Source organism: Sus scrofa, chromosome 4 (genome assembly GCF_054392235.1).
Source record: "Sus scrofa isolate SSC_HxYL_T2T_F1_AM1 chromosome 4, Sscrofa_HxYL_maternal_Yorkshire_Landrace_v2.0, whole genome shotgun sequence".
In the NCBI taxonomy this organism is placed as follows: Eukaryota; Metazoa; Chordata; class Mammalia; order Artiodactyla; family Suidae; genus Sus; species Sus scrofa.
This window is the reverse complement of record NC_139386.1, coordinates 112,123,002-112,146,075: the sequence shown is the minus strand read 5'-3', so window position 1 is coordinate 112,146,075 and position 23,074 is coordinate 112,123,002. Positions and strand designations below refer to the sequence as shown.

At 40.1% G+C, this 23,074-nt stretch overlaps 1 protein-coding gene across 10 annotated transcripts in view; it reads left to right on the top strand.

Annotated features, from left to right (window-relative positions):
* The window catches only part of MAGI3 (membrane associated guanylate kinase, WW and PDZ domain containing 3), a 266,980-nt gene that overhangs the window by 183,020 nt on the left and 60,886 nt on the right, over window positions 1-23,074 (top strand). For all 10 annotated transcript variants that reach the window (XM_085023516.1, XM_085023515.1, XM_021090716.2 and 7 more), the window contains 3 exons: window positions 1,405-1,614; window positions 7,036-7,210; window positions 11,394-11,473. In XM_085023516.1, coding sequence (XP_084879642.1) covers window positions 1,536-1,614; window positions 7,036-7,210; window positions 11,394-11,473 — 334 coding nt within the window. In that variant the 5' untranslated portion in view covers window positions 1,405-1,535. The remainder of the gene's footprint in view (window positions 1-1,404; window positions 1,615-7,035; window positions 7,211-11,393; window positions 11,474-23,074) is intronic.

Here is a 23,074-nt window from a genome sequence, read left to right as displayed (position 1 = left end):
TCTGTCTGGAGCATCTCTGTGCCCTCTGTCCCAGAGAAGTGGGAACCGGCTTTGCCATTGGTCCTTGCTTTTCTTGTGGACCAGAACCATTTGTAGAGATGCTCTGTTTTAATGTGATTTTTTGCTTCCGTTGGCATGACCAGAGTAACTCCATTTCAAACATGGATTTGGAAGCAAGGGAATAAATCCGTAGGGAAAGGCTGAAAAGTATTATTAGTTAGGCTTCATTTTTTATCTTGAATATTTTAATGACAATTACTGCCCAAAGTCAAAACCGAAGAATCCGTTTTAATATTTTTCCCCAGCAAAGCGTGCACGACTTAAGGCAAACTGTGTTATTTATAGATTGGCCTCAGTGATACAGTAAACAACCTATGCTTTTCTTTTTTTATCTAGGAAAAGTAATACGTCACATACACCATTAATTTACCGTATGTGAACAACCATCCTAATGACGTCCTTAGGAGCCAAGGAATTTAATTAGGAGATGTGATTTTCAAAAATAATGAAAGAAGATCATGAGTATTGGACTCCCTGTCTATCTTTCTATAACATCAGCATGGAGATGGATAAAAGGTTAAACCAAGAACCACAACTGTTAATGCAGATTAAACCCAGTGAGCACTTTTCCATTGTCTGTGGCTGCCTACTGGGGACTGTATGGCAAATTGAGAAGATATTCAATTGTTTTCTTTCTATTCTGCGACATTCATTTTTAGTGCAAAAATTACTGATTTTTAAGACTTAACATATTAAAGTATTTCTTACTTGCCTGAGAGTAAGCCAACATTGAATTATGCTAATAAAGCCTCTATTTGTTCACTGGATTGTCTGATAAAATAATATAATTTAAATGCTCAGAAAAACTTTTAAAAATTACTTTTATACATGCAGCCTGCATTTCAAAACAGACTGGTTGGTTCTTAGCTTTCTCCTTTGCCTGCGTGTTTCCTTATTTCACCAAAATAGTTCATTATGTTTCACACCAGAACAAAATTATTTGAATTAGTTTTCTCCTCCTTTACTCCCACTTTTTATGCCAATTAGTCTTGCATGAGAGCATTGATGCATTTAAATTCACAAATTAGGCACTAATATAGAACCCATGCAAAGCAAGCCCTGTAGGAATAAATAACCTACACACTTAAAGTCAACTTCCTGGCTTTAGTACAATTAGTCTTAAAATGTTAGATAATATATGATGGAGGGCACTTGTGCTATCCATTCCTCCTGGTCATTCTACTGCCTCCTCTTCCCAGGAAAAGGTGCTTTGGCCTTCTTTTGGCCAATGGTGGGTATGAAAAAAACCCTAAGATACACGGCAGAGACATACACTAGATCACATTGTTCTGACTCTCAACTCAACATTAGTACTTTCAGCTGCAGTTATTTTGTTCACTTCAGGAAACTTCTATGGAACTCCCAAGCCTCCAGCGGAGCCCAGCCCTTTCCAGCCAGATCCGGTTGATCAGGTCCTCTTTGATAATGAGTTTGACACAGAATCCCAAAGAAAACGAACTACATCTGTCAGCAAGATGGAAAGAATGGACAGCTCTCTTCCCGAAGAGGAAGAAGATGAAGACAAGGAAGCTGTTAATGGCAGTGGAAATGCAGGTTTGTGAACAGATGAACAATTTCTGACTGATTCTCTGGGTTGTAATATGACACTGAATTGAAAGCAGTACAATTTTTTACAAAGCATATGCAGAGAAAGGCGTGGGATTCTAAGTTGTTTTTTTTCTTTTTGTAAGGTTTTGTGTGAAGCAAAGTGTGTCTCTTGTTGACCATTTTGTAAGCTGAAGTGAGGTGCCCCAAGTGGCAGTTTTGATAAATCAATTATAATATGGTATGTCATTTGTATGAATATAATATGCCATTACCCTGCGGCTTAAGAGATCTGTTTCTGATGCTTAAATATTAGAATCTTATTGGCCTAAGTCCTGCTTTATAGAATATGAATGAAATACAGCCTTCATCCAAAACAAAATACAGATATTTGGAAATAAGCTAGTAAAAATTATATTAAAGATCTGTTAGCAGTATTTTGAGTTTAAATTCTAAATCACTCAAAAAAATTTTCCAAAACCACCAAAAATTTTGTGGTGGAGAATCTTCTTTAGAGGACCCTTAAAGAAGGTAGTGATTACTTAGGAAATTCTTATAACCTCTAATTAAGAGTATAAGTAGGAAACCATAGACTCATAGCAAAACTGATTTCAGGGGTATTTATTATAATATCTCCATTCAAAACATTAGATTTATAAGGGCTGGAATTCTTGCTTGTTTTGTTCATTGTTGGATTTCTTGAACCATAAACAGTGCATGGCATATACTAGAAACTAAAAAAATAATCTTATTGGCACCCAGTAATGAATGAATTTGCTTATATCCTCAAATTTGCTGAATCCATTACCATATCATTTTCCAAAACATCCTGATATTTTCCTTCATGAGTTATTAAAATTTGCAATATATATTATATCTATTGTTTTAATACATTCACCACTTGCATCTCCCTCAAGTGTGAGTCCTGTTTAATGGTCCCAACATCTCACATTGTTATGTCACATGTATGTTTAATGAATTACGCCAATGTATTTCGGTGAAAACAGCTCTAAAAAGGGTTAGGTAAATCCACATCTAATTGATGATGCTGATGTCAGCTTTGCTCTTCCATAAAATTACATGTATTAACAATTTTAATGCTTAAGACTGGGATTAGAGACCATGACTCTGTCTGAATATGGGAATTTTTATGTTGTTAATTTGAAGGAAAAGAAAATGCTCTTATTTTTTTACTTCTAATGCAGAGCCTTTCAGTAACCGCTGCAGTTCCCCTAGAGATAAACTTAGCTGTCAACTCAATAGTTTATGCTTGCCATGTGAGCCAGTTGTTAAACCAGATGTTACATACTCTTTGATGCTAACATTTAAAGGGAGTGTAAGAGTTCCCGTTGTGGCGCAGCAGAAACGAATCCGACTAGGAACCATGAGGTTGCGGGTTCAATCCCTGGCCTTACTCAGTGGGTTAGTGATGCAGCATTGCCGTGAGCTGTGGTGTAGGTCGCAAACGAGGCTCGGATCCTGCGTTGCTGTGGCTCCGCCGTAGACTGGCGGCTACAGCTGCAATTAGACCCCTAGCCTGGGAACCTCCATGTGCCTCGGATGCAACCCCAAGAGGACAAAAGACAAAAAGAAAGGGGGGGGGTATCCAAGATGTGTGGGAGGTAGTTTGTATATTCCCTCTTGTGTGAGGGTATCATAAAACACTTCCATTGGATTGTATATCTCTTTGAAACAGAAAATAAAAGCCCTTGGTCTTTTCTGAATCAGTACTAACCATTGTGGTTAACTTATTCAAAGTTGCTTTGTGTATTGCTTTGGGGGACTAAAATCCCTGCCTTGAAAAATCAGATAATCGTTGGGGAATGGAGGTAGGAGAGGCTAGATAGAAGTTTATTTGTATATACTAATATGTATATTATTTTATATCTTGCTGAGAATAAGAATGCTAATGTGTCCCAATAGGATGATATATGTTAGGCAGTAATGCTAAATTTTTTTTCCAGGAGGTGGTATTAGATAAACAACATTTTCAAGTCATTGGCTGCTCAGCAAACTCCTTTATGCAGTCTCTTGAAACTGTATCCCGAAAAATATAATAGCTCTTATAGTTGCTTCTGCTTTTCTCCAGTCTATTTGTATTCCAAGAATGTAAATCCCTCTCAGATTGGTTTATACAATGGGTGTCTTTTTAATTTCTCTCACTTTTTCTATATAAAGAATAAATCATGTGTTTCATTCACATTGTTCATTCAACAAATATTTATTGAGTACCTGCTAGGCTACCAAGTGCCTTGGTATTATTCTAAAAGCTGGGAATGAAGCAGTGAACAAAGCAGACAGAAACCCCTGTCTTTGTGAGTCTTACCTTCTGGTGGGAGAGACAGCATCATCCACCATAAAAAAAATAACATATAGTATGTTCGATGGTGCTAAAGGGGAAAAGCAGAGGAGGAAAAGGATTAAAAAGTAGCAGTGGCCAAAGTTGGCACCTTTAGACAGAGTGAGGTCAGAAAAGATCTCACTGAGAAGAGGACGTTGAAAGAAGTGAGGGGAGGAAGCTCAAAATATCTTGGTAAAGAACATTCCAGCCAAAGGGAATTATAAATACAAAAGCCCTGAGGTGGGAGCTTGCCTGGATTATTCAGAGAGCAAGGAAAGCAATGTCATCAGGCAGATGATGGGGAAGGGTGGGGCAGAAGTCACTCTGTAGGGCCTTAGAGGTCATTGGAAGAATTTTGCTTTTTATTCTGAGATGAGAAGCCATTCTATGGTTTTTAGAAGAGTGCTGTGATAAAACAAGTTTTATTAGGTTCACTCTGGCTACTGTATTACGAATAGGCAGTAGAAGGGCATGAGCATAAACAGGGACACTAGTTAGGTTATTATGGTAATTTAAGTGAAAAATGGTGGCATAGGCCCATTGAAAGCATGAAAGGTAAGAAGTGGCCTGAGCCAATAATACTTGTCAACAGACTGGATATGAGGTTTGAGAGCAAAGTCAGAGGTCATTCCAAGGGTTTTAGTGTCTAGAAGAATGGAATTGCAGGTATTGATATGAGAAGGGTTTTAAGAGGAGTCCGTTTGGGGTGGGAAAGAGAGCTCAGGCCGGGATATTTAAGTTTGAGATGTTCATTAGCATCCAAATGGAAAGGTCGTGTTTGAAGTTGGATTTAAAAGGCTCTGGTCTGGTCTGAAGGTACACATTTGGACACCATCATCATACAGCTTGTATAGCAATGACACTGAGTGAGATCACCAGGAGAGCGAGTGTAGAAAAGGTCCAAGGATTGAACCCTGAGAAGGCACTCGAGTATATGGGGATCAGGCAGACTGAGAAGAGCCAGTGAGATAGGAGCACCAGGAGAGTACAGTGTCCTGGACGCCAGGGGAAGAGAGTATTTCAGAAAAGAGTGATTCACCTCCCCATATCAGATGCTCCTGATAGCGCAAGTAAGATGGACACTGAGCATTGATCATTGGATTTAGCCGCGTGGCGATGATTGGTGACCTGGATAAGAAGAGTTTTATTGATGAGCAATCAGAAGCCTTGTTGGAGTGAGTTCAAGATAAATGGAAGAGGGGACGTGGAGGTAGCAAGTATAAACTCTTTCAAGGAGGTTTGGTATAAAAGGGAGAGAAATGAGATGCTCGCTGGAGGGGAAAGAGAATTACTTCATTTCCTCTTAAAGAATGGGGAAATGATTTGTTTTTGTGTAAATGGATACGATCTACCAGGTAAGACAGACTGGTGATGAGAGACAGAGGGACGCTAGAGGCAAGAGGGGGTGGGGATATCTGCTAGAAGCAGACTGTTCTTCATAGTAACAGAAGGTGGAATAGGTGGACACAGTTGCTGTGTAGATATGACGGTGGGAATTTGCGGAAATTCTCTTCGGCTTGCTTCTGTTTTCTCAGAATCAAGGTCATGAAATGAGATTAAGGATAAGGCGAAAGTAGACGATTTAAGGAGAAAGAAGGTATGAAATACTTATCTTGGAGAGTCAGGGTGAATGGACTAAAGAAATGTCCCATGGCTGTCGTACATCATTATAATGCACTCTCGAGGTTAGTGATCATAAGTTAAAAGTGAACTAGTTTGTGCTTCCTGCATTCAGCTACATATATTGGCAAAGAGTAGGCAGAGAGTAAGATCTAAGCAGAGTTCTAGTTCAGCCAGGCAAGTGTGATGAGGGCCGGGGCAAAGGAATCAGAAGCACCTACAGAGGAATGATTACAGTGGTTGATTGTGGGTACGTTAGGTACGTAGGGCAATGAGGCGATGGCAGGGGCATGGATGGGGTGAGAAACAGTGAAAGGCAGTAACTAGTAGGTTTAGTGGGTTACAGAACTTGGTTGGATAAATAAATGATGGTTGGAGTGAAAGTACTATGAGGAGTAACATATAATGGGATCTACGGCCCTTTCTAAGATTCTCTGATCCTGAGGCATTGCCTGCAGTTTGAAGTTACTACAGCCGTGTTATCTTTAAAGTTCTAGAAACAAGTTCTAAGTGTAGGAATTGTGAGCTCCCTAGAGGGGAACCAAATTTTAGAATTCTTAACCTATATTGTGGACTTTGGGACTCTAAAAGGATTTTAATTATTACCAACAGAGAATTATGTTTAACAATAGGAAGTCTACTGGGTTTAATTTTTTTTAATTAGTATTTTTTTGAAGGCCTATGTTAAGTGTGTACAAGTAGGCTTGACAGAACTGTTAAGAGCACAGACAGCTGAAATTCACATCCTGGCTTTGCTGTTTATTAGCTGTGTAACCTTGACGAAATTAACTTCACCTTGCTGTGCTTTAGTTTCCTTATCTATGAAATGGCAGTAATAGCAGTATATACTCACAAGGTTGCTGTGAAGTTGATGAGTTAAGATGTGTAAAGTCCTCAAAATAGAGCCTGGTGCATAAAAGGGCAGGATAAGGGCTGGTGTGGCTGTTGTCATAGATATAATATCAATTGGTACATATTTAGTATATAGAGAATTGGTTCTAGTGTTGTTTTTTGCTTCTTTCCCAAACTAGCATCAGAGGTGCTGCACAGGGTTAATGTCACTTAGCAAATGAAAAAAATCAGTATGTGGGAGTTCCCATTATGACTCAGCGATAATGAACCCGGCCAGTATCCATGATGACATTACTCAGTGGATTAAGGAGCCAGTGTTGCCCTGAGCTGTGATGTAGGTCCCAGACTCGGCTTGAATCTGGCAGGGCTGTGGCCTAGGCTGGCAGCTACAGCGCTGATTCGACCCCTAGCCTGGGAACTTCCATATGCCACGGGTGCAGCCCGAAAAAGCAGGAAAAAAAGACAAAAGTCAGTATGCTTCTTTGTTTTGTTCAAAAATTAAAACAGAATGTAGACAGACAAGGAAATTTGCCATATATATTTGGCATTTTGTTAGAAATAGCACTGTTTGAAGAGAATGTAACTTTACTTTTCACTCTCATCTGTTCGAAAAACAGAAAACCGAGAGAGGCATTCTGAGGCATCTGATTGGATGAAGACCGTCCCGAGTTACAACCAAACAAACAGTTCCATGGACTTTAGAAATTACATGATGAGAGATGAGAATCTGGAACCACTGCCAAAAAACTGGGAAATGGCCTACACTGACACAGGAATGATCTACTTCATTGAGTAAGCAAGTGTCTGAGTCTTTTCTGATGTGCCCTGTCACTGTGAGACTTGCCTAAATTTTCTCAACCCCATTTCACAAGGCTTCCGTTTCTTTCTTCTTTCTTTAAAAGTACTGTTCATACAAGCTATGATACATTCTTGATCTGACTATTTCCCTGGATGGTATTTCATTTTGATTTGATTTGGATAAAGTCACAGGGTACTTGACCTCTGCTTTGATTAGAAACTGGAGGATTAAAAACAGATTTATCAGGAAAAATACAAGGAATAAAGGGTATTTTGCTTTGCTTTTTTTTAAAAAACCTTTTGGATAGATTGTCCAAATGAGCATTTCACAAATTACTGTCATTTGGAAGGGAGCCATATTTATTAAATGAGCTAAATATTTTCAGACCTAGAGTTTGGAATTGATGTATTCAGGCGATCTAGTTAAGTAATATAGGAGGAAAACGTCACTGATACTTAGAGCAATTGGTACAATATAAATTCCCCCAAAATAAAATTATTCTGTGGAAAAGCCTATTAATGTAATACCATGTGTATTTGCTCAACCTAAAATTTTATATTGTTTGCACCTGAGTACAAATATTATACAAATAATTATGCAAATATACTATAAAATAGGAAGTATTTTTATATTCCCATGTAGCTATAATTCTCTTTAAGGTGATTTGCCCGGAGGTAGAATATGAATGTAGTAAAGTAATAGAATATAATAATTAAATAATAATTAAAATATCGAGGGCTGAACCTACACTCAAAAAAATATATACATACTCAGAAAGGAATCAGGGGTGGGAGACTTGAACTTGTTTCCTCAATTGGTCCCAAATTCCACAATCTTCCCATAGAGTGAATAGCTTGCTGTACGAGTGTGATTCTAGTGTTTAAAAGATGTGGATTTTGGAGTTGCCATCGTGGTGCAGCGGAAACAAATCCGACTAGGAACCCTGAGGTTGCGGGTTCGATCCCTGGCCTCACTCAGTGGGTTAAGGATCCGGTGTCGCTGTGCGCTGTGGTGTAGGTTGCAGACGCGGCTTGGATCTGAAGTTGCTGGGCTGTGGTGTAGGCCGGCGGCTACAGTTCCAGTTCAACCCCTAGCCTGGGAACCTCCATGTGCCGTGGGTACGGCCCTAAAAAGACCAAAGACAAAAAAAAAAGATGTGAATTTTATATACATGGTGTTCTTTTTACCATATATGGTACCTTATTGATTACATTATATATTTATGTACACACTAATGGCCGGGATTATACAAAACAAAATCAGGTGTGCTCTAATTTAAGGGGCCTTTTAAGGGTAATTTAGACTTTTGACTTTAATGCTGACTTTAGAACTAAATCGCCAGGTAAGATGTAGAGTCACTACAAGAGGCTAAGGTGTCTCTAGAAGCACATTATGAGACACTGAAGCTGACAGCCCTTCACCCTGCAAACAGAGATAAAGTTAGTAAATTCTGGGAGCAGAGGGGAGAATTTGTAAAAGAAATGTTTTTATAGGTGAACATTATTAAAATGTATTAAAGGCTGGAAGTTCCCATTGTGGCTCAGCAGGTTAAGAACCTGACTCGTATCCACGAGGATATGGGTTTGACCCCTGACTTTGCTCAGTGGGGTTAAGGATCTGGCATTGCCGCAAGCTGCAGTGTAGATCGCAGATGCGGCTCAGATCTGGCATTGCTGTTGCTGTGGTGTAGGCCAACAGGTGCAGCTCTGATTCGACCTCTAGTCTGGGAACTTCGATATGCCTCATGTGCAGTCCTAAAAAGGAAAAAAAATGTATTAAATGCCTAAATGTGTGATCTGAAACTAAAAAAATTCCTGAAGGAAGACAGGGGAAAAGCTTCATGATGTTGAATTTGGTAAGGACTTCTTAGATATGATAGCAAACAAAAGCAAAAAAAGGCAAATGGGACTACATCAAACTTTAAAACTAATGTGCAGCAAAAGGAAACAATCAGCAGAGTGAAAGTGCCATCTATGGAACAGAAGATACGTGCAAACCATGTATCTGATAAGTGGTTAATATCCAGAATATAGTTGAATAATATTATGTGCTGCTTGATCAAACTCTCTTGCTTGCTGTAGCTAATGTGTTTAGTCTTGTGTTACTGCTGCCATTAGATCATGAATCTGTAAAAAATATTAATATAGGTCTATAGTCTTTAGCTATTTTGTTCTGCGTATAGACTCCATCGGCATTTCTTTACCTTGGGAAATAACGAGTAAAATCCTAGCAGATTGCCCACATCTGCTAATTTAGCAGTAACAGTTTTGGGTCTTTGGAACTAAAGTCAAGCATTATTTCTCAAGTAGCAACTTTGAATTTGGTTTAGCTAGATATGTCCATGTTGGTATGTATTATTTTTCTGGCACCCTGTATGCTCCTGGGCTTTAGAGTCCTGATCATTTTCATTTTGCCAAGATTGCTTTAACTGGTTTTAGTCTGGGGAGATTATCTTTTTGACAGAAGGGATAACACAGACTTTCTAGAAACAATCCCAATTTCTCTTGCTTAGATTATGCATTATTCAGCATTCCAGAAAAGGAATAGAAGATGTGATTAATTCCTTGAAACCGTTGGCTTCCTTTCCCAAGAGTGGTCAGTGTAGAGGTTAGTGAGTTAATCTGACTGAAATCACCAGGAAAAGATGATACGTTCACATTGTTATTCTCAGACTGATCTGATAGTAACTTTACATTTTGTTGCACTTTTTAGTCATCCTTCCTATACATTTTCTTCCATGATTTTTTCTTTCTTGAATATCCTCATACTACTTATTTTTTTTTCTTTTTTAGGGCTGTACCCACAGCATATGGAGCTTCCCAGGCTAGGGGTCCAATTGGAGCTGCAGCTCCTGGTCTGCACCGTAGCCACAGGAACGCCAGATCCAATCCGCATCTGCAACCTGCACCACAACTCATGGCACCGCCAGATCCTTAACCCACTCAGCAAGGCCAGAGATCAAACCTGCGTCCTCAGGGATACCAGTCAGATTCGTTTCCACTGAGCCATGATGCAAACTCCTATCCTCATATTTCAGATACTTAAACACTGTATACTCTGCAGTGTGATAGCTTTATCTTAGCTTTATTATTTGCTGCATGGTGACCTGCCCTGAAGCTAACTGATTATGACCCATAGTGAAATTAAACACACACTGCTCTTTGGAAGCATCTGAGGCCTACTTCATGCAAAGGAGTGAGGGGGATTTTTGTTGTTGTTGTCTTTCTAGGACTGCACCTGCAGCATAGAGAGGTTCCCAGACTAGGGGTCTAATCAGAGCTTTAGCCACTGGCCTACGCCAGAGCCACAGGAATGCCAGACCCAAGCCACATCTGCGACCTACAGCACAGCTTATTGCAACGCCAGATCCTTGACCCACTGATCCAGCCCAGGAATCAAACCCGCAACCTCATGGTTCCTGGTCGGATTCGTTTCCACTGCGTCATGACAGGAATTCCAGGGGGATCTCTTTGATCTACCTTTTTCTTCCTGTTAAATATATGGTCCATACTGATGAAAACAATTTTGTAGAGTTGATTTTTACTAAATCCATCATTATTACTTGCATGTTGCGGAAACAGACACTTTCTATTTTATTTAACTGTTTTTTTTTTTTTTTAAATTGATTGGAGTATAGTTGACTTCTAATGTTGTATTAGATTCTAACTCTTTAAAGAGTCCCAGTGAGGGCAGAGGCTCTGATGGCTTCTTCCTCTCTATCTTCCCAGCCCCCAGCCCAATGTCCACACATCAAAGGCACTTAAGAAATGTAATGTTCTTTGAAGGAAAGGAGGAAGGAATTCAGCCAGCAAGTAAGCAGGGTTTTCAGGGCAGCTTTTTTGGCTAAGATAATGCACAGTATGGGGCCATGTGCCCAGCCTTTGAAACGCTTTTGACTCCTTACATCAGCATCTGTTGTTATGCACTTGGCACTGTATGCCTTCTTTAGAGTCTTCATTCTCAAATTAGTGCCTCTAGCATTACCTTTCCTTTGTGGCAGTTTTGAAGTAACAGACTGAGAAGAAGAGGACTGTTGAATCAGAGGTATACAAATGAAGCCCAGAGGAGATAAATGTTCAAACATCATATCCCTTTTTGTCACTTTTCATCCTTGCTTTTGAAATACCTTTCTCCCTCTTTATTTCACTGTTTCTAATTGAAATCTTTGTTCTCCAGCCACAATACCAAGACAACCACCTGGTTGGATCCTCGCCTTTGTAAGAAAGCCAAAGCCCCTGAAGACTGTGAAGATGGAGGTAGAGATTCAGAATTTTTTTCTACCGTATCTCTTCTCTTTGTCCCTTCTTGTTGTTCTTGATTAGCAAATGAATTGTACGAAACCCTAAACAAACCGTAATGCGCAAAAGCACGTGAGCAGTGGGTGGGTGTCATAATCAGCTAATTCTGGTCATCGTGTCATTACATCTAATTTTATGAGAGATTTTATTTCTCTTTCTTGAGAAGTATGCAATTAAATCCTCTTTAGAAAATCCTAATAAAAATGAATGGACCATTTTCCACATTTGTTTTAAAGGCAAACTTTTAAAATTCTGAATAAATATTTTAGTAAGTTAGGTATATTCTCAACCACAGGGTAGCCTCAACATGACTGCTAATCCCTCAAAAAATATATTTAACTTAGTATCAATAGGATAGATGTGCCAGTATCTATAATCCTTAGCCATTTTAAGCTACAGTAGAACTCAGCAGTAGAGTCTCTGATGTACCTCCCACCCCACACACAATTTTTGTTGCTTATTAGAAACATTATTTCTCTAAGAATACTTAGATAATAATGTTTGTCTGTCTAGTATATTATAGGTTCTGTTTAATATGTAGTCTTACAAATAAGTGTAGAATTTACCCCAACCAAAATATTTGCTATGTGTGTCGAATTAGAGTGTAGGTGGGTGTAATTTGTGTTCATTTTGTATCACTTATCAGAAATTATTCACCTAGGTTTAATAAAAATGAGATTAGAATGAGATTCAGATAGCCCTGTAGCTTGAATTCCAATCTATGAGAAAAATTTAAGCAGAATTTACATGTATTTTGTTCAAGATTGCAAATTAAGAATTTTTCTAGAAATAAACAATTGAAAAATGAAATACTTAAAATATTTTGTAATGATATGAAAAATTAAACACTTTGGAGCAAATCTGAAAGATGTGCAAGTGCACTACCCTAAAAATTTAAAAACATCACTGGAAGGAATTAGTGAAGACTTAAAATTACTGAAGCGATACCCTGTGTTCATTGATATACTATGTTGATAGGATGACTCATATTGCCAATGATCACTTCCCTAACTTGTTATCTAGATTCAATACAATCCCAATCAAAATTCTAAAAGTCTGTTTTTAAGAAACCGACAACCTGATTCTAAAACATATATGGAACTAGAAAGGCTCTAGTTAGCAAAACATCCTTTAAAAAAAAGACAAAGGTAAAGGCCTTAGGCTCCCAGATTTGAAGACTTCCTGAGCTGCAGCATTCAAGAGTGAGTGTCTGTAGGAAAGACAAATGGATCAGTGGGACAAGACAAAAGGATCCAGGAATCGATGCATACATATGTGATCACTTCATTTGCAGCCAAGGTGCCAAGTCCGTTCAGAGAGGGGAGGAAAGTCTCTAGCAGATGATGATGGGACAATTAAGGAGAAATGAACTTCAACTATGCCCTCACTCCGTGTACAAAAATTGATTTCAGATAGCTAGAACCCTAAAGCTTTTAGAATAAAACTTAGGACAGTATCTTCATAACTTTGAGATTCACAAAGATGGGGGCAAAATAGTAACCGTTGTACATTGCTGGGAAGAATGTAGAATAGCACAACTGCTTTGAATGGGAGTTTGGAGTTTCTTAAAAGGTTAAATATAAATTTACAATACTGGAGTTCCCGGTGTGGCTCAGTGGTTAACGAATCCAACTAGGAACGACGAGGTTGCAGGTGATCCCTGCCCTTGCTCAGTGGGTTAAGGATCCCGTGTTGCCCTGAGCTGTGGTGTAGGTCGCAGACGCGTCTTGGATCACTCGTTGATGTGGCTGTGGTGTAGGCCGGCGGCTACAGTTCCGATTGGACCCCTAGCCTGGGAACCTCCATATGCCATGGGTGCGGCCCTAAAAAGACAAAAGACGAAAATAAATAAATAAATAATTTACAATACCACGAGTTCCCTGGTGGTCTAGTGCTTAGGACTCAGTGCTTTTACCACTGCGGTCTGGTTTCAGTCCCTGGTATGGGAAGTGAGATCCCACATCAAGTCACTGCATGCTGCAGCCAAAAAAAATTACCATATCATCCAGCACTTATATTCCTAGATAATCTATCCAAGAGAAATGAAATCGTATGCCCACACAAAGACTTGAATGTGAATGTTCACTGTGGCCCTAGTCATAATAGCTTAAAAGGGGAAACAGCCCAGATGTCCATTAAGCAATGAATGGATAAATAAACTGTGGCATAAGCATACAGTGGAATACTACTCAGCAGTGAAAATAATGAAACACAACATGAACGAACCTCAAAAATGTTACGCAAAGTGGAAAAACTAAGCACGAAAGATCAGCTATTGTATGATTCCATTCACATGAAGTGTCCAGAATAGGCCAATCTATAGACAGAGTATGTCAGTGGTTGCCCCGGACTGAGGACTGTACACAGCACGAGGGATCTTACTGGTGACGGAAATGTTCTAAAACTGGATCATGGTGATGGTGGCACAACTCAGTAAATTACTAAAAATCACTGAATTGTTTTAAAAACAGAAGAGTTTTATTTCATTATTATTATTATTATTGCTTTTGTCCTTTTTAGGGCTGCTGCCGCGGAATATAGAAGTTCCCAGGCTAGGGGTGGAATCGGAGCTGTTGCTGCCAGCCTACACCAGAGCCACAGCAACACAAGATCCGAGCCGCATCTGCGACCTACACCACAGCTCACGGCAACGCTGGATCCTTAACCCGCTGAGCAAGGCCAGGGATCGAACCCAAAGCCTCACGGTTCCTAGTCAGATTCGTTTCCACTGCACCACGATAGGACCTCCAAAAACAGAAGAATTTAATGACATGTTAATTATACCTCAATAAAGTTTTTTTTTTTTTTTAACATGGTCAAAGGACTGGAACAGACACTTCACAAAAGAAGATAAAAGAATAGCCAATGACGGGAGTTTCCGTCGAGGCACAGTGGTTAACGAATCCGACAGGAACCATGAGGTTGTGGAGGCACAGTGGTTAACGAATCCGACAGGAACCATGAGGTTGTGGGTTCGATCCCTGCCCTTGCTCAGTGGGTTAAGGATCTGGCATTGCCATGAGCTGTGCAGACGCAGCTTGGATCCCGTGTTGCTGTGGCTCTGACGTAGGCTGACGGCTACAGCTCCGATTCGATTAGACCCTTAGCCTGGGAACCTCCATATGCAGCGGGAGCGGCCCTAGAAAAAGCAAAGAGACAAAAAAAAAAAAAAAAAAAAAAAAAAAAAAAGCCAATGAGAACATGAAAATGTGTGTACATCAACTTAATTTTAAAAAGGGAGAATAGGAGTTTTCTTGGGGTGCAGCAGGTTAAGAATCTGATGCTGTCACTGCTGTGGCTTAGGTCGCTGCTGTAGTGCAGGTTCAGTTCTAGGCCTGGGAACTTCCACATGCTGCAAGTGTAACCAAAAATAAATTAATTAAAATAAATAGGGAGTTCCCATTGTGGCTTAGTAGTACTAAACCACTAGTATCCATGAGGATGCGGGTTCAATCCCTGGTCTCGCTCAGTGGGTTAAGGATCCGGCGTTGCTGTTAGCTGTGGTGTAGGTCACAGACGCAACTCTGATCCCATGTTGCTGTGTCTGTGGCTGTGACATAGGCTTGCACCTGCAGCTCTGATTGGACCCCTAGCCTTGGAACTTCCATGTGCTGTGGGTGTAGCCCTAAAAAGCCAAGGAAAAATAAATAAATCTAAAAAGAACATTAAAAGGCACTTACCATTAATCATCCTTACAGCATGATGCCATTCACACCCTCTCAAAGGGCTAAAGTCAAATACAATGCTCACAATTGGTGAGATTGTAGAGCAACTGGAACTTTCAGTTGGTGGGGATATAAAATTATGTAAACCTTTTGGAGAAATTTTGGCAATTTCCTTTGAGATATTGTATCAAGAGAAATGAAAACATTGGTTCCTCAAAAGACTTTACCTGAATGATCACAACAGCCTTATTGGTAAAAGTTCCAACTTGGAAATACTCCAGATATTCATCAGCTGGAGTGGGTAAACAGTTTGTGGTATGTTTGTGCAACAACATACTACTCGTCAATAAAAAGAAAGAGCTGTTGATAACACTCAGCAGCATAGATGAATCTCAGAAATATGTCGAATGAAAGAAGCCAGACTCAAAAGAAGGGGTACTTAAAAAGAACATTGTTTAAAGCCTCACTACAGGCAAACTCCTCTGGCTGACGGAAGTGAGCAAATGAGGGGAGAGCAGGGTGAAATGAAATAATTCTCTGAAATGATGGATATATTCTCCACCTCGTTTGGGGCGACAGTTATATAGGCACATGCAATGCCCAAACTCATTTATTTATTCCTGAATGAGCACTTAAATTGACATTGATCACTGAATGAGCATTTAAGATCTGTACATTTTGTTGAATACCTCAAGAAATAATTTTTCAAAGAAATTTTTATAACATACTTCCCTTATCTCTAGGGCTTTCCGAAGTAGGTTTCTTAGGGTGAAATTAGCCATTGTAAAGGTAAACTGGAACATGTGATATGACAGAATTGGACTTTTTAAAGACGGTAAATGTGGTATTAGTCTTCTCAGGCATGTCTCTTTCCCTGGACTCCATTTCTTTCCCTGCCTACTGATTGTTTCAGTTTAATTCTCTGCCTTTTCCTGTTGTCCCTGGTAGAATGTATTTATTTTCATGGCCTTAACTATCAACTTGCTGGAGCTGGTTCCCTTATCTAAATCTGTAGCATGTCCTTTGCTCTGAATGCTATTTCTGTATTTCGTGCTATGTTTGAGACTTTCTGATTGCTCTACCAGCGCTTCAGATAAATATTTTTTTTTGGCCATGCCCACAGCATGTGGATATTTCAGGGCCAGGAATTAAACCTGTGGCACAGCTGCCACCCAAGTCAACGCAGTGACAACACCAGAACCCTGACCCACTGAGCCACCAGGGAACTCTCAGATAAACATACTTAAAACTGAATTTCACATCTTTCTCCCACAGTCACCGCATCCCTCTTTCTGTCGTAGGTACCATCCTCAGCTCCTCTGGGCCAAATCCTTTGAGGCGTATTTGCTTTTTCCTCTTCTGTTACTCTCTTCCCTTGTATAGTTCCCAATTCCTGTTGTTCTTTATTTTTTTTTTTCCCCTGTGCTTTGCCAATGGATTATTATGAAAATTTTCTAACACATAGAAAAATTGAAAGAACTTTTCAGTGAGTATATATATTATCACGAACATTTTGCTATCTCTGCCTTTTCACGTAGCTACCTATCCCTCTCTCCTCTCTGTGTCTCTCCATGGTTTTCCTTTTATGTCTTTCTCTGCCTTCCTTTTACCCACCACACCCTTGGATTATTCTTGATCTTTTTCTTTCCTAGTTATTTCTCCAATATGTCTTTTATGCCTGTGGTCTGTAAAATGGTGGTGTTCCTGGTGTGTTCCAGCTGCCTATTCAGGTCCAGAAAGAAAATGTCAGAATGCTTCTATTGGGCAAAGAAATTAGGCTTTTCTCTATTTTATCTACAGAAGGGCAGTGGCATTCTGCCTCATCCTGTTTATCAGATTATCATGTACCCTTCCCGGAGTGTCTTGACAAAAGACTAGAACTGGCACCCTTTCTCTTGTCAAGAGCCCTATAAAGTTTTACAGTTTACTTATGTCCAGTTAAGTGGATTTATAGACTATGTTCCATGGTTTTTAGTCCACACAAAACTGCAATGTGACTTAGAAAGATTTCTGCAAAGACACTGCCAATTGAAGATAATGCAGATATGCAAACCAAGGTAACAGTGAGAAAACATTAGAACTGACACTTCTCATACACCTCATGTGAGCTTTTTTAAACCACATTGAGGTAAAATAGTGACAATTACTTATTTAGTATTCATCTCCTTTTAAAATTTCTATTTTTGTATGCTCTATTACAGACATTTTATTATTAGAGTCGTGCATATATGTTTATATATACACACACATATATATACACATATCTCTCTCAGAAGTACATGTACAGACTTTTTTTACTGACAAGGCTGCATGATCAAAAAAGCTTTTGCTTTATTGTCTATTAATCTTTCTAAAATATACCTGCCTCCAAACGTCTCCCTTGCTCAGGTTAGTGGCCATTATAGTAAATGGCTCCCTACTATCAGCAGAGTAAAGTCTAGACTCCTTGGGGACGCCTTGAAGATTTTTTGTAACTGAACTAAATTCTTTATTTCTTCCTCAGAATATTTTCATGCCATACATATAACTCATTTTTGTCTTTGCCTTTGCCACAGTCCCGTTTCTTCTGCCAGGAACCACCCTTGTTCCCTGTGTCTACCTGGCCCATAGCTACTTATCCTTTTTAGCTCACGTCTAAAGTACATATTTTTTTTGTAGCTTCGTCTGTCATTCTCTTCCAGGTTGGGATTAGATGTTCTCTCATCTGCACAGCAGTACCGCATGTGTATTTCTATTGTAGTACTTACTACACTGCACGGGAACTAGCTGATACCTACATTCTGTAAGAGCCTCGATTTTGTCTTATCTGTGTATTCCTTCAGTAAAGACTTAAACGTTTGGAAGAAGAGGAGGAGGAAGAGAAGGGAACATTCTATCTTTCAGATTATTTTGGTCGTCCTTCTTGAAAATAATGTTTAATCTCTTTAAGGTTCTGGGGGAAGCAATAAACTATAATTCTGTCTTCATCCACTCTTAAAAAATCAATGGAGAAATAGGACACAGGAAAAAGATGCAGTTAGAATGCTGTCTGATGAGTGAACATAGCTTTAGCTCTGCACCTTTATGGGCTTGCTAAGATTTTACCCCTGCAGGAAGCAGACTTGAGCACTCAGTCTCTGGTCTGTGTGTTCAGCTGTTTTGACTTCTCGCACAAGGCAGGCATGGCAAATAGACCAAATTGCACCCTCTCTGCAGAGAGCCTGGCATCTAAAACAGCAAGAGAACTCGAGAGGCCCTGAGCCAAGAAGATTGAATGCATTCTCTAAAACTCACTAGTCAGATCCGATAAGACCTTTTTTCTCTTTTTTTTAGGGCCACACCTGCAGCATGTGGAAGTTCCCAGGCTTGGAGTCGAATCGACTGGCCTACGCCACAGCAACTCAGTATCCGAACCACATCTGTGACCTACACCACAGCTCATGGCATCGCTGGATCCCCAACCCACTGAGCGAAGCCAGGGATCGAGCCCACATCCTCATGGATACCAGTCGGATTCATTTCCACTGCACCACAACAGGAACTCCATTCTTCCTTCCTTGGAGAACAACGTAAAGGGTTTAGAGAAAGTGGAAATGTTTCTCTGGGTGACTGTGTCCTCCTGATGCTCTTTACATTATGGAAGACCGTCTGTCCTGCTTGGCCCAGGACTAACCTGGCTTCTTCCTTGTCCCAACATAATTATTAATGGTATTTCTTTTTCCTCTCAAAAGTGGACAGTACATTTTATGGTCATCTCGATTATGTTTTTCTTAAGATAGAGCAACTTTGCACTCAGTGTTCTAGAGAAGTCCATAAACTTTTAATACAAGGGCTACTCTCCCATTGCCATTACTGGGTATACTTTTCCAGCATCAACTGTACTTGCCTACGGGGACCCCAAAATTTGGAACCTGAAGCCTATTTGTTTCATGCTCAGCCAGCCATTCCCACTTTCGCCATATACTTTGTCTCCTCCCTGAATCGGGGAGAAGTAGCCCCACAATAGCTATTTCCAGACTAGACGATATCCGACTAACATTGGTAACCTCCACAGTACTTTGCACAGAGGAGATGCTCAAGAGGGGATAGTAATAATAATATTTAAAATGTCCATTGTTTAAGATATTGTTTGTATTATGCTGACCATTTAAAATCTTCTAGAAAAATCTTAGTTTCTAAAATTTTCCCTTTGAGTCCCCAGGCTTCTGATATTCAGAACCTGTGTTTTTCTAGTATATCTGATGGTTTAATTGATATACATATTTCTCTTCCACTCAGGTAAAATAATTAACATTTAAGTTAAGTGGTTATCTTAAAAATGCTACGTCAGGAATCCATTTTACCCTCAAACCACCCCTTTTCTCTTATGATGAAGGAAAGATGAAATTTTTTTTACTAAAGACATTTTTACTAAAACGTATTGAATGTCCAATGTCATTTTGGAACTTAGAGAATAGTAAAAGAAAACAATCAACTGAATAGAGCTCCACAGCAAGAAAACAACTGTAATTCATAGGCTTAAATAAGAAAAATCCGGAGTTCCCATCGTGGTGCAGTGGTTAACAAATCCAACTAGGAACCATGAGGTTGCGGGTTTGATCCCTGCCCTTGCTCAGTGGGTTAAGGATCCAGCGTTGCCGTGAGCTGTGGTGTAGGTTGCAGATGCGGCTTGGATCCTGTGTTGCTGTGGCTGTGGCGTAGGCCGGCGGCTACAGCTCCGATTAGACCCCTAGCCTGGGAACCTCCATATGCTGTGGGAAGCAGCCCTAGAAAAGCCAAAAAAAAAAAAAAAAAAAAAAAAAAATCCTACTTTGGGAAGAGGAAAAAAGATAAATTCATGGACTTTAGAACCAATCAGCTGCTTGATATGCCAGAAATGATTTTGCCTTTTGAATCCGTTTTTGTGGGGAATGCTTTAGTTTCTAACACAGAAAAATATGGTTAGGTTTTTCCTATCTCAAAAGTATATAAACAGATTTTCTCTTGACTCTACCTCTCCCTCAGGGTTCTCAACACAATTTTTTTTTTTTACAACCAAGTTTCCAGGAGAAAAAGAAAAGCTGTTTTTTCTTTCTTTCTTTTCCTTCCTTCTTTTTTTTTTTAAGGGCCACACCCATGGCATATGGAAGTTCCCAGGCTAGGGGTCGAATCGGAGCTGCAGCTGCTGGCCTACACCACAGCCACAGCAATGCGGGATCCTTAATCCACTGAGCGAGTCCAGGGATCAAACCTGTGACCTAGCCGGGTTCATTACTGCTTAGCCACCACAGGAACTCCAAAGCTATCTTTTCTCAAGGGCTCTGCTTCTGCTTTACTTTTCAGTACTACAGTGTGCTGAATTTTGCCCCAACCTCTTCAATGAACCTGCTTTTCTTAAGGTCACCAATAACCTGCTGCCTGATCACCAAATTTAGTGAACTCTTTTTAGCCCTTATCTCTAGTCCCGACAGCTTTAAAAAGCCCTTGCTGGCATTGACCTCTTCTGTCTTTTTGACACCATTCCCCCTGACTATTCTCACTTTCTCTGCTCCTTAAATGGTTAATGCACCTTAGCTTCTGTTCACCATCTTTTTCTATTCACAGTTTATCTAGGGGATCTTGTCTAGTGCCATTACTTTAACTACAGTGCTTGCAAATCTTTATCTTCCTGCATTTCTCTTCTGAGACCCAGCTTCCTGTTTCTAAGAGATGGATGGAGATCTGTATATCCTTATTGCATAGCCCCTCAAACCTAATACCTCCCAAATGGACCTAGATCTTCTGTATCCCTGCCCTTCCTGCTGTCAACAAATGACATCTCATCCTCCCAGTTCCCGGAGTTTAAAACAGGTTTTCACCCTCGACTTTTTCCTTCCTCCGTCTTCTTCATTGCAGCCAAGTACCATGTTCTAGCAATTGTGACTTTAAAAAACTTGGCCATCTCAGAGTTGTCTGGTGGCCTACTGGTTGAGGATTCAATGTTGTCGGTGCTGTGGTTTGTTGTCACTGCTGTAGCTCGGGCTTGATCCCTGGCCCGGGGAACTAATGCATGCACAGATATTGCCCACCCCCCGCCAAAAATATGCCCTCTTTCAGGTGTCCGTTGGCACGAGGCACTTTTTATATATTGTGTTTTCTAAATCCAAGGTGTAATACCTTTTTCCTCTTCCCACAGCTCTTTGCATGGTAGGTATCCAATAAATATTTGGTAATGTATCATCCTCATGTGTGAAGAGCCATTAACCTGGGTGCATCTTGGCCTCCTGCCCCTCTTCCTCCCTCAGCCTTCGGGTTAGTCATTGAGTCTTGTTACTTTGTCCTTCTGTCTCTATGACCCATTCTTTCTCTGTGTTCCCACCATCAATGCCCTAGTTCCAGCCGTCGTAATTCCTTACCTTGGCTGTTAACGATGTTCTTGTTGGTCTGCTTTTATTCTCACTCCACTTCATCTATGGCATCCGTTATCACTGTTACCCATAATATTTCTCAAATATAAATTTCATCATGTCACAGTCCAGCTTAATCAGTTTCATCGTCCTTAAAATAAAGACCAAACTTCATAACCCAGCCCTCTAGAGATGTGTTTTGGTACTTGCTTATAAGACAAGCCCCCTGTATACAACCTTCACTCTGGTCCCATCAAATTATTTGTAATTACTACAAATGGCAGGCATTCTTAACACTTGGGTGCTTTTTGATCTGTGGAATGTTCTCCCTCTCCTCAATCCCAACGCATCCTTTAAGGACGGTTCAAACATCACCCTCTTTGAGAAGGCTTTTCTTTTCTATCTTTTTTGGGCTGCCCTGCAGCATATGGAGTTCCCGGGCCAGGGATCAGATCTGAGTCACAGTTGTGGCAACACCAGATCCCTTAACCCACTGTGCCAGACTGGGGATTGAACCTGCATCCTGGCTCTGCAGAAACGCCGACAGTCGTGTTGCACCACAACGGGAACTCCAGAAGGCTTATTCTAATAACCCCTTTACCAGGCAGTAGGTGTCATTCCACAGCACTCCCCCAAAAGCTTGTGTTTATCTTCATTGTATCACTTACTTCCTTTGTCTTCATGTTTCGACTACCAACTCCTTGAGGCCAAGAACTGTGTTGTTTCTAATTTTTATTTTTGCATTAGGAAGGAAAGAGAAGGAAAAGCAGGTAGGCAGGGGAAAACGGAAGAAAAGGGGAAGGAATTCAGTGAACAGATTGACTCACTGGTTAGTGTATAAACTTGTTATTTTAGTTTTGTTTTTATTACCTTACGTAAGTGGGCAAATAATAACCACTTCTTTATCTGCATGAATCTGCTCTGCAAAATAACCCGGTTAATGTTACTACCTGTGAAAGTTTAAAGTGACTACTGAAAGTAATCAGAAGATAAACTACCAGTTTGTTTACTCACCTAAAGAAAGGGCTATACTTCATCTGTTAGTTGCGAATTGATTTAAGTACTAACTAAAATTAGCTAATTTCCACATTAACACTGAAATATATTTATGTTGATCTTTGATTCTTTTGTTTGTTTGTTTTAGGGCTGCACCCAAAGTATATAGAAGTTCCCAGGCTAGGGGTCAAATTGGAGCCGTCAGCCACAGCAACTCGAGCTCCGAGCCACATCTATGACCTACACCACAGCTCATGGCGATGCTGAATTCTTAACCCACTGAGCGAGACCAGGGATCCAACCCACATCCTCATGGATACTAGTTAGATTCTTTTCCACTGAGCCATAGTGGGAACCCCTGATCTTTTGTTAAACATTAATACATCCTTTTTAGTGAATTTTTAAGCTATCAAATGGAATGTTTCAACCAGCTCAGTAGTTGCTTCGATTTCCCCAGAATTCTCTAAAGATAAAGGGTTAACTCCAGTTGTGGAATTCATCCTTACATAACACGACTGAGTCCCCATGCTATTTCAAGAAAATTTCTATTAAAG